The sequence below is a fragment of the Lipophrys pholis genome, assembly GCF_963383615.2.
Source record: "Lipophrys pholis genome assembly, chromosome: 14".
NCBI classification, from domain to species: Eukaryota; Metazoa; Chordata; class Actinopteri; order Blenniiformes; family Blenniidae; genus Lipophrys; species Lipophrys pholis.
Window position 1 is genome coordinate 218,775 of NC_137633.1, and position 12,421 is coordinate 231,195.

Below are 12,421 nucleotides of genomic sequence, written 5' to 3' on the forward strand. Positions count from 1 at the left end.
TAATTCGACAATGAAAACATGAAGAGAGATTGAATCTTTTCTTGTTGCTTCTCTCTCCAGAATAACACGGCGTCGGCAGGAATGACCCGCAGGAACACGTACGTCTGCAGCGACAGGAACAACACGGACCGTCTCTCCGTCATTCCCAACGGGAAAGAAAACAGGTGAGAGGAACGCTGTAGGTTAACGCTGCTGAACTTCTCCTGCTTGATTTCACCTTTACTTTTATAGGTCCTGTTTTTGAACTCCAGTGTTTATTTAGCGCTTTGAGTCAGCGCAAAAAAAGTGCTATATAAATCCAAGCCATTCTTCTTCTTCTTATTATTATAATTATTATTATTATTATTTGCATGAGTTGAGCAGCAGAGACTCCTGGAATTCTCCAGTCTGAAAGTGTTTTCCTCTTTTCTCCAGCAAAAGTGAAAAAAGGTCCATATTATGAGAGCGACTGTGGTCAAATGCAAGTAGAGTGAATATGGATTGTGGTTGGATCAGTACACAAATAACTGCATCAACCTTCCAAAAGCTCCAGTAGTTTTCAGGTTTTTCCTGAAAACAGGATCCCAAGAAATGCTTTCTGTTGTTGCTTCCCCTGATCTTCTTTTTCTTTTCCTCCTTTCTTTTGTTCACCTTCCCTTTTTTTCTCATTTTCTCATCATCTTATTTTTCCAAATCTGCCTGTGTGTTTGTGACCCGTTGGGGTTTTGTTCTTAATGGTGGTATGACCAGCATGACCGAGATGGCTTGTGCCACTAGCCCCGCCTCCGCCTTCGAGGCTTCTGCGTTCGGTGCCTCGTCCAGTTCGGTGCGGCTGAGGTATCAAACCGTTGGCCCTTTGTACGCTTGCCAGGCAGGCTGGGCCATGCTGCCCCACTCCTACTACGCTCTGGACTACTGCTCGCCCAAGTAAGACGGCAGGGAACCCCAACCAACCCCCGTCTGTCTCTTCTCATGTCTCTGCCCTGTTTGGCCTTTTCTCTAACCTGCACATCCAGCCGGCTTCACACTCTGTAACCCCTCAACCCAACCATGGACACCTTTCCAGCAGCAAGGTTTCTGGTGCTCAGGTTTCTGCTCATCGGCCATGAGGGAGCTCCCAAGCTCCCACAAATCTAACCACAATAATCACAAGAGGAACTTGGTGCTACTGGAATAAAGACTTTTACAACCTCATTTAAACTAATATAACAGGTCAGGCTTCAGAAATGTAAAATTACCAGATTTTCTAGACAAAGTTGATTTTTTATTTTTTTTGTCGCATTTATATTCAGAAATGTATGTATATATCATCTGTGACCACTAGATGTCACTGTAATGCAACAGAAAGCTGCTACAGCACCATAGAAAAAAACAACACTACTGTATTTGACTAACAGCAAGAACAATGTCAACAGAAAGTGAGTTGGTTTCTACACTTGTGCTCATAGTTTACCTCCCCTGGGAGAATCTATGATTTCTTAGCCGTTCTTCAGAGAATATGAATGAAAACACGAAACCTTTCTTCCTCTCATGGTTGATGGTCGGGTGAAGCGCTTCATTGGCAAACAACTGTGTTTATGCTTTTAAAATCAAAATAACAAGAGAAAGTATCCAAATGACCCTGATCAGACGTTTACACCCCCAGTGACTTTGACCTGATAACACCTAACAGGTTAGAATGGCTAATCAAGGTTCCCATCCTGACCTTTGACCTGTTTGTTTGTAGTTAGTGTGTGTGTATAAAAGGTCAGTGAGTTTCTGGGCTTCTGACAGACCGTTCATCTTTCACCCAGAGCTGCACAGACGGTTCTGGATTCTGAGTCATGGGGAAAGCAAAATGATTGTTAAAGGATCTGTGAGAAAAAGGTAATGGAACTGCATTAAACAGGACACGGGCATTAACACATATCCAAGGAACTGAGAATGCTGATCAGCAGTGTTCAAACGCTGATGAAGAAGTGGAAAATGAGTAGAAACCAAACCATGGTCCGGTAGACCAGCAAAGATCTCAGACTGCCAGGAAAGTTGTTCAAGATGCAAAGAAAAATCTATAAATAAGTTCAGCTGAAATCCAGGACTCTGTGGAACATCGTGGCCTGGCTGGTTCAAGATGCTCAATAAGGAGGCAGGTGAAGAAAAATGGGCTTCATGGTCGAGTCGCCAGAAGAAAGTCTTTTCTGCTCAAATGTCACAAAGTATCCTGCTTCCATTACGCCAAACAGCACAGAGACCAGCCTCAGGTCCACTGGGACAAAGTCCTTTGGAGTGATGAGACCAAAACACGACCATAAAGGTGACATTTGGAGAGGCGTCAACACGTCCTCTGGTGGAAGGAACAGCATTCGTACTGTGGAACACGGAGGTGCAGCACTCATGTTTTAGGGATGTGTGAGCTCCAGAGGGTTAGGGTTAGGGTTCCTGTACTTCCTCCAGTACAGGGAGTACTGGAGGAAGACTTGCTCTCATCAGCCTGGAAGCTGCACACGGGACGTTTCTGGACGTTCCATCATGACAATGATCCAAAACACGAGGCCAAGTCGACCTGTCATTGGCTACAGCAGAACCATGAGTGTGTTATCATTCATGTTCTCTGAAGAACGGCCAAGAAATCATCAATTCTCCCAGGGTACGTTAACTTATGAGCACATCTGTATCATCTGGACACAAATACTGAACAGAAATATGAAGGCAACACTTTTGGTTTTGCTCCCGTTCTTCATTAACTGAACTTAAAGATCTAAGACCTTTTCTATATATGCACAAGGCTTATTTCTCTCCAATCTTGTGGACAGATTAGTCTAAATCTGTTTTAGTGAGCACTTCTCCTTTGCTGAGATAATCCAGGTGTGGCAGATCAGGAAAATATTCATCTTCACACTGAACTGCGACGCGTTCTATACCTGTGTGGGATGATATTGTTCCGTGTTTCCTCCACAAACCAGCAGTAACTGAACCCCACCCTACCCTCGATCTCTACTCCATCCCCCGACCCCCCTCGACTTTTAACGGCCCTACCTCAAAACCTACGGCGCTCACCGGCTCCCCCTGCTGTCCCATCATGGTCACTCTGTTTATACCCTAACTCTGCTCATCACACGTCCACTGCTTCATGTTCAGGGTTGGAAATCAACATGTGACGTAGGTCAGTAAATGAAAGGTAGAAGACAGTATGACCAGAGACAGGTGTCAAATTACTAGACTTCATTGGATTTTTGGCTCTAAGAACTTGAGACCTTCTGCTTCATTGCCAAAATGAGCCAGTAGTATCAGGAGGCTGGGGTCAAATTACATGGATTTTTAGGTGTTTTATTGACATTTAAAGCCAGTACGACAATGAAGCAGGTGTCAAATTCCAGGAGCCGAGCTGCTGCTCTCTTAACTGTAGAAACTGCTAATACAATAAGGCTGGTGTCAAATTACAAGAGGTACAGATATTTTAATACATTGACAGTGTAAGTCTGTAGGGAAATGAAACAGGTGTCAAATTACAAGAACTTTTGTATATTGATGTCTTGATGCTTTTCAGCCGGCAGATTAGCTAATGAAGCTGGTGTTGAATTACAAATGGTGGAGGATCTACGTTCAACCTGTTGCAACAGTCATTAAGATATTTCTACTTTGAATTTATGAAGAGAATTGCAGAAGAGAATGACGCTGGTGTCAAATTACAAACACTATGATGCTACTATGAGTTTGCACTAGTGACCAGGTTGAGATGAAGAGTTTTCACTTCCAACATGTATGAATTAAAGTGTTTTGGAGAGAAGGTAAATGCACACAGATCTTTATCTCTTCAGACTTTTGTCTTTTGTTTATTTCCAACCCTGCAGAGGTCGAGCCAGCAGTCCTCCTTGGCCTCGCCCACGGGGGAGTTAGCTGTAGCTGACGAGCGCCGGGTCACTTTGAAGATGTGATGTTTCACTGTTTGTTTGCCTTTGCAGTCGTGTGCCTGCAGCACCTCTGTGAACCAGCAGCACCTCTGTGAACCAGCAGCACCTCTGTGAACCAGCAGCTCAAAGTGGGCGGCGGCCATCCTTTGACAAACCCTGGTTTAACATGCAGACTTGTTTGATTTGTGGTCGTTACCTGTTCAGGATGTGATCAGTAAGGTCCAACACTTCTCCTCAGAGACTAACTGTCAAACAGCTTGATTCTTCTTCTGGGGACACAAACACCAGTTAGAAGTGAAGGAAAGAAAAACACATGAATGGTAAAATATGATAACCCTCCCAGAGTTTGATTAGATGCAGTAGTAGACGTGATTTCTTTTTAGTTTCTCAACATTTTGTAAATTTACAGACCGTCATGTCTAAACACATCGTAATTAAAACCACTTAGAATCTTCTAACCGGAGAATATCGTACTATCATGTACAAAGTATTCCTTTGAGAAAGTTTAAAAATTGATTACTATCAAGTTACAAGTTTTTCAGTCAGTGCGTTGATTGATAAATTTAGTGAAAGTTATAACGCTGGCCTGGTTGTCGCCCCCTGCTGGACAGATGTGGTATGACAGACAGTAGTATTGGACCTGTGGTGCCTCTGAGGTTCACGCCTGCACAGGAGGAGCTACAGCGAGTTGCTGTGTTTCTGACTCCTCCTCCCTCCGCCCCCCCAGCAGCGTGGCCGTGTCTCCCGGCGGTCAGAGGAACCCGGTGGCGTCCACCCACAGCATCACCAACGCCACCACACCCGACCGCCTGCGCTTCCCCCGCGGCACGGCCAGCCGCAGCACTTTCCATGGCGGCCAGCTGAGAGACCGCCGCACAGCCACGTACAACGGGCCGCCGGCCTCGCCCACCCTTTCCCACGACGCCACCCCGCTCTCGCAGACCCGCAGCCGTGGAACCAGCAACCTGTTCTCCAAACTCACCTCCAAACTCACCCGCAGGTAAGGCGAGGGGACGCCGCGGAGCCCGGCTGGAGTCCGGCTCCTCTGGAGGGGGGCTCCAGACCGGTGCTCCGTAGAACCATTGTAGAGTCGGGATGATTCTTTCCATGCCGGAGTGGCGTCACTGCCCCCATCATTGGGATTGATCCCTGCGTCTGTCGCTGCCCGGCTGGAGTCCGGCTCCTCTGGAGGGGGGCTCCTCTGGAGTCCGGCTCCTCTGGAGGGGGGCTCCAGACCGGTGCTCCGTAGAACCATTGTAGAGTCGGAGTGGCGTCACTGCCCCCATCATTGGGATTGATCCCTGCGTCTGTCGCTGCCCGGCTGGAGTCCGGCTCCTCTGGAGGGGGGCTCCTCTGGAGTCCGGCTCCTCTGGAGGGGGGCTCCAGACCGGTGCTCAGTAGAACCATTGTAGAGTCGGAGTGGCGTCACTGCCCCCATCATTGGGATTGATCCCTGCGTCTGTCGCTGCCCGGCTGCCTGCCAGAGAAAGTAAAACTGCAGAGGAGCCGCATTTCCTTCTCATTACGAGTCATGAAGCCGCGTAATCTCAAGCCGGGACAGCTCTACAGTCCCTGAGAGATTACACAGAGATTACACAGACTTTAACTTCTAATAACCATTAAACTAAGGCTGGAAACACCTGGTCCGTCTCATTAGGCCCCTTTTGATGAGGTGTGGGTAGTTTGATGAGGTGTAGGGTAGTTTAATGAGGTGTAGGGTAGTTTAATGAGGTGTGGGTAGTTTGATGAGGTGTGGGTAGTTTAATGAGGTGTAGGGTAGTTTGATGAGGTGTGGGTAGTTTGATGAGGTGTGGGGTAGTTTGATGAGGTTTGGGTAGTTTAATGAGGTGTAGGGTAGTTTATTGAGGTGTGGGTAGTTTGATGAGGTGTATGGTAGTTTAATGACGTGTGGGTAGTTTGATGAGGTGTGGGTAGTTTTAATGAGGTGTGGGGTAGTTTGATGAGGTGTGGGTAGTTTTAATGAGGTGTGGGGTAGTTTGACGAGGTGTGGGTACTTTGATGAGGTGTGGATACTTTGATGAGGTGTGGGTAGTTTGATGAGGTGTGGGGTAGTTTGACGAGGTGTGGGGTAGTTTTGATGAGGTGTGGGTAGTTTGATAAGGTGTGGGTAGTTTAATGAGGTGTAGGGTAGTTTGATGAGGTGTGGGTAGTTTGATGAGGTGTGGGTAATTTGATGAGGTGTGGGGTAGTTTGATGAGGTGTGGGTAGTTTGATGAGGTGTGGATACTTTGATGAGGTGTGGGTAGTTTGATGAGGTGTGGGGTAGTTTGATGAGGTGTATGGTAGTTTAATGACGTGTGGGTAGTTTGATGAGGTGTGGGTACTTTGATGAGGTGTGGATACTTTGATGAGGTGTGGGTAGTTTGATGAGGTGTGGGGTAGTTTGACGAGGTGTGGGGTAGTTTGATGAGGTGTGGGTAGTTTGATGAGGTGTGGGTAATTTGATGAGGTGTGGGGTAGTTTGATGAGGTGTGGGTAGTTTGATGAGGTGTGGATACTTTGATGAGGTGTGGGTAGTTTGATGAGGTGTGGGGTAGTTTGATGAGGTGTGGGGTAGTTTTGATGAGGTGTGGGTAGTTTAATGAGGTGTGGGTAGTTTAATGAGGTGTAGGGTAGTTTGATGAGGTGTGGGGTAGTTTAATGAGGTGTAGGGTAGTTTGATGAGGTGTGGGGTAGTTTGATGAGGTGGGGACGGATGTATTTTAGTTCTGCTAACCTAAAGCCTTCACACTCACAGGAATAAACACGAGGTCATGCAGGCTGACAGGCTTTTATTTTGTCTCTGCTGGTGTCAGGTCATGCAGGCTGACAGGCTTTTATTTTGTCTCTGCTGGTGTCAGGTCATGCAGGCTGACAGGCTTTTATTTTGTCTCTGCTGGTGTCAGGTCATGCAGGCTGACAGGCTTTTATTTTGTCTCTGCTGGTGTCAAAAAGCTCAATGGCAAATCATTTTTCAGGAAAATGAAAGTGGAGCCTCTCGCTGCTGCTCTGTGTTTTGGCGCATTAGAAGGAGAAAGAGCAGCGCTGGCAGAAGCTCAACACGTCCACTCTATCCTGAGGAAACATGGTGGATGTCATCTACCAATGGGGGCGCCAGAGAGCAACAAAGTTTAAAGCAGATGATTTAAAGCAGGGGTGGGCATTCCTGGTCCTCCAGGGCCGCAGTCCTACATGGTTTCTATGTGTCCTCCCATCAAGACAGCTGACAGCTCCCTGCAGAGCCTCATCGTGAAACATGGAAAACATGCAGGACTGCGGCCCTCGAGGACCAGGAATGCCCACCCCTGATTGAAAGTGATAAAATAAGTATTCATGTAAAAGCTGTGACTATACACGAAGACCCTGAGAGCTGTGAACTTTGATAGAAGTGGTTTTCTGATCATTCAGCCTGTATAACAATATGTAAAGAATAAAACCAGGCAGGATCCAAGCTGAATATCTCCACAATGTTTAATCTCTTAGTTTGTTTTATTCATGTTTAGTCATGCAGCTTTCCGCCACTAGTGGGAGCTGCCGAGCCAAGCGTTCAGAACTTTCACCTACAAAATGAAAACATGTTGGGATGTAAATCTAAATCAAATTGTGAAGCATAACCGAACTAAACTCCACTTCGGACAGAAGCACTAATTGGCTTTCAGACAGAAGATTCATTCAGATCTGGTGGAAAACAAGAAAAAGCAGTGAATGAATCTCTGAGTGGCAGCTGGGGCAATGACTGACGTGAAATGAGGAATTGAAATGGTTTGAATCCTCCCTTTTCCACTGTTTGTTGACTCATTCTGATCCCTCATGCTCCCTCTCCCCCCCCTCACTCCTCCTCCATCCTCACTCTTTCTTTGTCTGGTTCTGTTGTAGAAACATGTCATTCAGGTTTTCCAAAAGGTAGGACTCCTGTACTGCCTGACGTATGAAAAACAAGCAAACAAACCCCAAATAACGAGAAAAGCTTGTTGTTTCCATTGTGACTTTGGCTGAGACTGGACTCCAGACTTGTTGGGCTGCCTGCTGTGATCTAACCCTGCTGAACGGCTGCCTGCCTGCCGGGCCGTCCACAACGCTCAGCTTTCATTCCTCACCGCTTCAGTTTGATCCTGGGTTGTGCTGTTCAGTTCTACCAGTCTGGCTGAAAAAGGCTTTTCCTCCTTAAAATGGACAAAACGAACCGAAAAGGAAGCGTAGTTCTGTCCTGTGCCGTCCATCAAGTCATTAATTCACACGTCACATCTCATTGGTTTAATTGCAGCTTTGCAGGCGATTATAAAACTGAGCAATTCCATTATCGTCCTTGTTGTTAAAACGATGTCATTTCTCCCTCGTGATTAAATGTTCCGCTGGAAGAACTTTGTGTTTTAGTTTGCTGTGATAAAAATAATCACAAAGCTGGAAAAACCTTCTGGAACACACCGAGTTCTTCAAAAGGTCCAGAGCTTTGGACGTGACTCGCTGCTGCCACCAGGTGGACGGCGGTGGCCTTGCGTCAATCTGGGTAGTACGTAGCTTGAAGGCTTGTTCGTAGCTTCCACACTACAACAAGATCTTCATCAAAATAACAACAAGATCTTCATCAAAATAACAACAAGATCTTCATCAAAATAACAACAAGATCTTCATCAAAATAACAACAAGATCTTCATCAAAATAACAAGATCTTCATCAAAATAACAACAAGATCTTCGTCAAAATAACAACAAGATCTTCATCAAAATAACAACAAGATCTTCATCAAAATAACAACAAGATCTTCATCAAAATAACAACAAGATCTTCATCAAAATAACAACAAGATCTTCGTCAAAATAACAACAAGATCTTCATCAAAATAACAACAACATCTTCATCAAAATAACAACAAGATCTTCATCAAAATAACAACAAGATCTTCATCAAAATAACAACAAGATCTTCATCAAAATAACAACAAGATCTTCATCAAAATAACAACAAGATCTTCATCAAAATAACAACAAGATCTTCATCAAAATAACAACAAGATCTTCGTCAAAATAACAACAAGATCTTCGTCAAAATAACAACAAGATCTTCATCAAAATAACAACAAGATCTTCATCAAAATAACAACAAGATCTTCATCAAAATAACAACAAGATCTTCATCAAAATAACAACAACGTCTTCATCAAAATAACAACAACGTCTTCATCAAAATAACAACAACGTCTTCATCAAAATAACAACAACATCTTCATCAAAATAACAACAAGATCTTCATCAAAATAACAACAAGATCTTCATCAAAATAACAACAAGATCTTCATCAAAATAACAACAAGATCTTCATCAAAATAACAACAACGTCTTCATCAAAATAACAACAAGATCTTCATCAAAATAACAACAAGATCTTCATCAAAATAACAACAAGATCTTCATCAAAATAACGGCGTGTTTAGAATCAGTGCGCTGTGATTTCTACATATTGAATTAATTCCTTATAGAAACGACGTGTGAATCAACTGTTCAGATGTAAAGAAGAACGACAGCAAATCACTGTGGAGTCAGACTGGTCCTTCACTGTGGGGGGGGGGGGGGGGGGGGGGGGGGTCTGGGGGTGTGTGTGTGTGTGTGTGTGTGTGTGTGTGTGTGTGTGTGTGTGTGTGTGTGTGTGTGTGTGTGTGTGTGTGTGTGTGTGTGTGTGTGTGTGTGTGTGTGTGTGTGTGTGTGTGTGTGTGTGTGTGTGTGTGTGTGTGTGTGTGTGTGTGATTTTAAATGGACATATGTTCAGACGCTCTTTGAGGAAGTAGACAAAGAAAATAGTCGTAATGTTTGAATCTGAACTCGTCTTGATCTTGGTGGAGCTCTGGTGTCGTGACATCACTTCCTGCCACGCCCTGATTGGCTGTGATTCCCTCACAGACCACTCAGTGGTCTTGTTTGTCTCCATTGGTTGTTTCAGTCTTCATTATTGATTTTCTCATCAAAAGTGATCACCAGTGAATGTGATCAGATGATCAGCAGGATCTTCATCACTGAGGCTGATCTCCTTTGTTTCTGGACGTCTCTTCCTCCTCCTGGAGTCTCTGAGGTCATGGCGCCCTCTGTTGGCCTGTCGGCCATCATCATCAGCCCCCCCCCCCCACTCTGGTGTCTGTGTTTGTCCTCGTCTCTTGTGGAGTCCTTGAACGCACCGTCTGCTGAGGTCGTCAGAGAAACAGGAAGTTTGAATCTCTATCGCCAAACTTTTCTTGAACTTTTCGATTTTTGCTGAGTCATGATTGATTAAGTCCGTTTGGTCTCAAGTCGCTGCTTTTTGCCTGATTATTGAGTTTTTTGAGCTTCAGTCTAGTTTCCTGTCATCTTATAGCCACTTCTTTCTTTATCTCCATGTAATCCGGGAGTTTGCTTGGTTCTAATAGATGCTTGTGGTTTTCTTCCTCTTGAGGTCTTTCAGTGATTCGGTCTTGCTTTGGTTTCCAGCTCTTCCTGATGATCTGCTTGTGTTTTGTGTTTCCATCTGATTGGATCTTCACGAGTCCAGCAGGTCTCTCCACATCTCATTGGTTCTTTCTGTCAGGATCTTATTCTGCGTCTTGATTTCTCCTTGTTTGTTGATGTTTCTGTGGGAGTTGGTTAAATCTGGTAAATCTTCTCTTTAGGGATTTGTTTCTCTCTCTGGGTTCTGATTGGTCCATTTTTCCACCTTTTCCTGATGTTTTGCATAAAATTCTAGTTTCTTCGTGTCACTTGTGTTCTTTTACTTAATATCTGGAAAGTTATATTTAATCTTTCTATGTGGCGCCTCTCAGTCTCTCTGTGGTCATTGTGAGATTCTTTGGTCTCATTTTGTCAGTTTTATCTCTTATATGTGTCATAACCTCATGTTTGGAAGCCTTTCACTTTATATAAGAATCACATAAGTTGTTTTTATGGGATGAATTTTTGCAGCTGTGACGGATTTTGGTCTTTTTTAAAAGTTTCTTTCTGTTTTGCTCCATTTGGGTTCAGTTCTGTTGTCGAGCTGTCGGTTCCTCCTCTTCGACCTCCATCGTTCTGTTTCCTCTCATTTCACTCTTGTGTCACTGAAGAACCTCTAGAAGAGGTTTTCCTGAAGCGTCCGGTCTGAGTTTGGTCCTTGTGACGGTTCCAGCTGTAGTAGAATCTGAACGGGAGACGGATTGATAAACGTCTGACGACCTCCGGCTGCGTTTTGTCCTCTTCAGGCCTCCGTACATCTTCACTCTCTTTGGGCCTGGATGAGTTGTAGCTTCAGTCTCCTCCTCCTCCTCCTCCTCCTCCTCCTCCTCCTCACCACTGTTTGTGTGTTTCTGTCCTCCTGACCCTCGGGTGACCTTTAACCTTTGACCTGTTGCTGCTCTCCCTCTCTGCCCAGGGTCAGTATTGACCCGGCCAAACGGCAGACGGCCAAATCTGGTCCTGTCAACCCTTCTTCCCAGGGAGCAAAGACCCTTAGTAAGTCTCCGTCCCTCCAGAATGTGTCCGCTGTCCTTCCTCCTTCCTCCTCCTCATCCCTCCATCTCTTCCTGCTTCATCTGCTTTCCTCATCCTGTCCATCCAGATATTCTTTCCCTCTATCTTTTCTTTTGTTCTGCTCACGTGTCCGTCCAGATTATCCTCAGATTCCCTTCTTTCTTCCAGATTCAGGACCAGAAGATATAGAGAGTTGTAGGAAGATGAAGATCTAGAGTAAGGGCCTGCCCCCCCCCCCCCCTCCCCCCCCCCCCCCCCCCCCCAACCCCCGGTTCTGTGATAGTTCACAGCTTGGACCCGTCCCTCCCTCCGTCACTCCACTCGTCCTCTTGTTGTCGGGACGTTTTTCTTGTTTTGTTTTTCCACGAGTCTCTTCCTCCTCCTCCCCCTCCTCCCCCTCCTCCTCCTCCCCCTCCTCCTCCCCCCCCCCCCCGTCCTGTTTACCTGTGCTGCACGCTGCAGTGCATGCTGGGAGCAGAGACCTGTTTACCTGTGCTGCACGCTGCAGTGCATGCTGGGAGCAGAAAGACTATTTTCATGTCAGCAAACATTTTTTCTGTGTTTGTGGCGATTCGATCTGCTGAGAGCGTCTGTCAAACTGAAATACTGAAATAAATCTGACAGTCATTCTGTAAACACACACACACACACACACACCTACCTACACACACACACACACACCTACACACACACCTACCTACACACACACACACACACCTACCTACACACACACACACACCTACACACACACCTACCTACACACACACACACACACACACACCTACCTACACACACACACACACACACACACACCTACACACACCTACCTACACACACACACACACACCTACCTACACACACACACACACCTACACACACACCTACCTACACACACACACACACACACACACCTACCTACACACACACACACACACCTACCTACACACACACACCTACACACACACACCTACACACACACACACACACACCTACCTACACACACACACACACCTACCTACACACACACACCTACCTACACACACACACCTACACACACACACACACACCTACCTACACACACACACC

The 12,421-nt window shown here is 45.6% G+C and overlaps 1 protein-coding gene across 17 annotated transcripts in view; it reads left to right on the forward strand.

Annotated features, from left to right (window-relative positions):
* Positions 1-12,421, forward strand: part of mark3a (MAP/microtubule affinity-regulating kinase 3a) — a 65,539-nt gene that overhangs the window by 47,661 nt on the left and 5,457 nt on the right. For 4 of the 17 annotated variants that reach the window (XM_080479617.1, XM_080479631.1, XM_080479627.1 and 1 more), the window contains exons 14-16: positions 61-164; positions 4,597-4,869; positions 7,746-7,772. In XM_080479617.1, coding sequence (XP_080335743.1) covers positions 61-164; positions 4,597-4,869; positions 7,746-7,772 — 404 coding nt within the window. The remainder of the gene's footprint in view (positions 1-60; positions 165-4,596; positions 4,870-7,745; positions 7,773-12,421) is intronic. The other 13 variants (XM_080479626.1, XM_080479633.1, XM_080479628.1 and 10 more) reach the window with 4 other exon arrangements.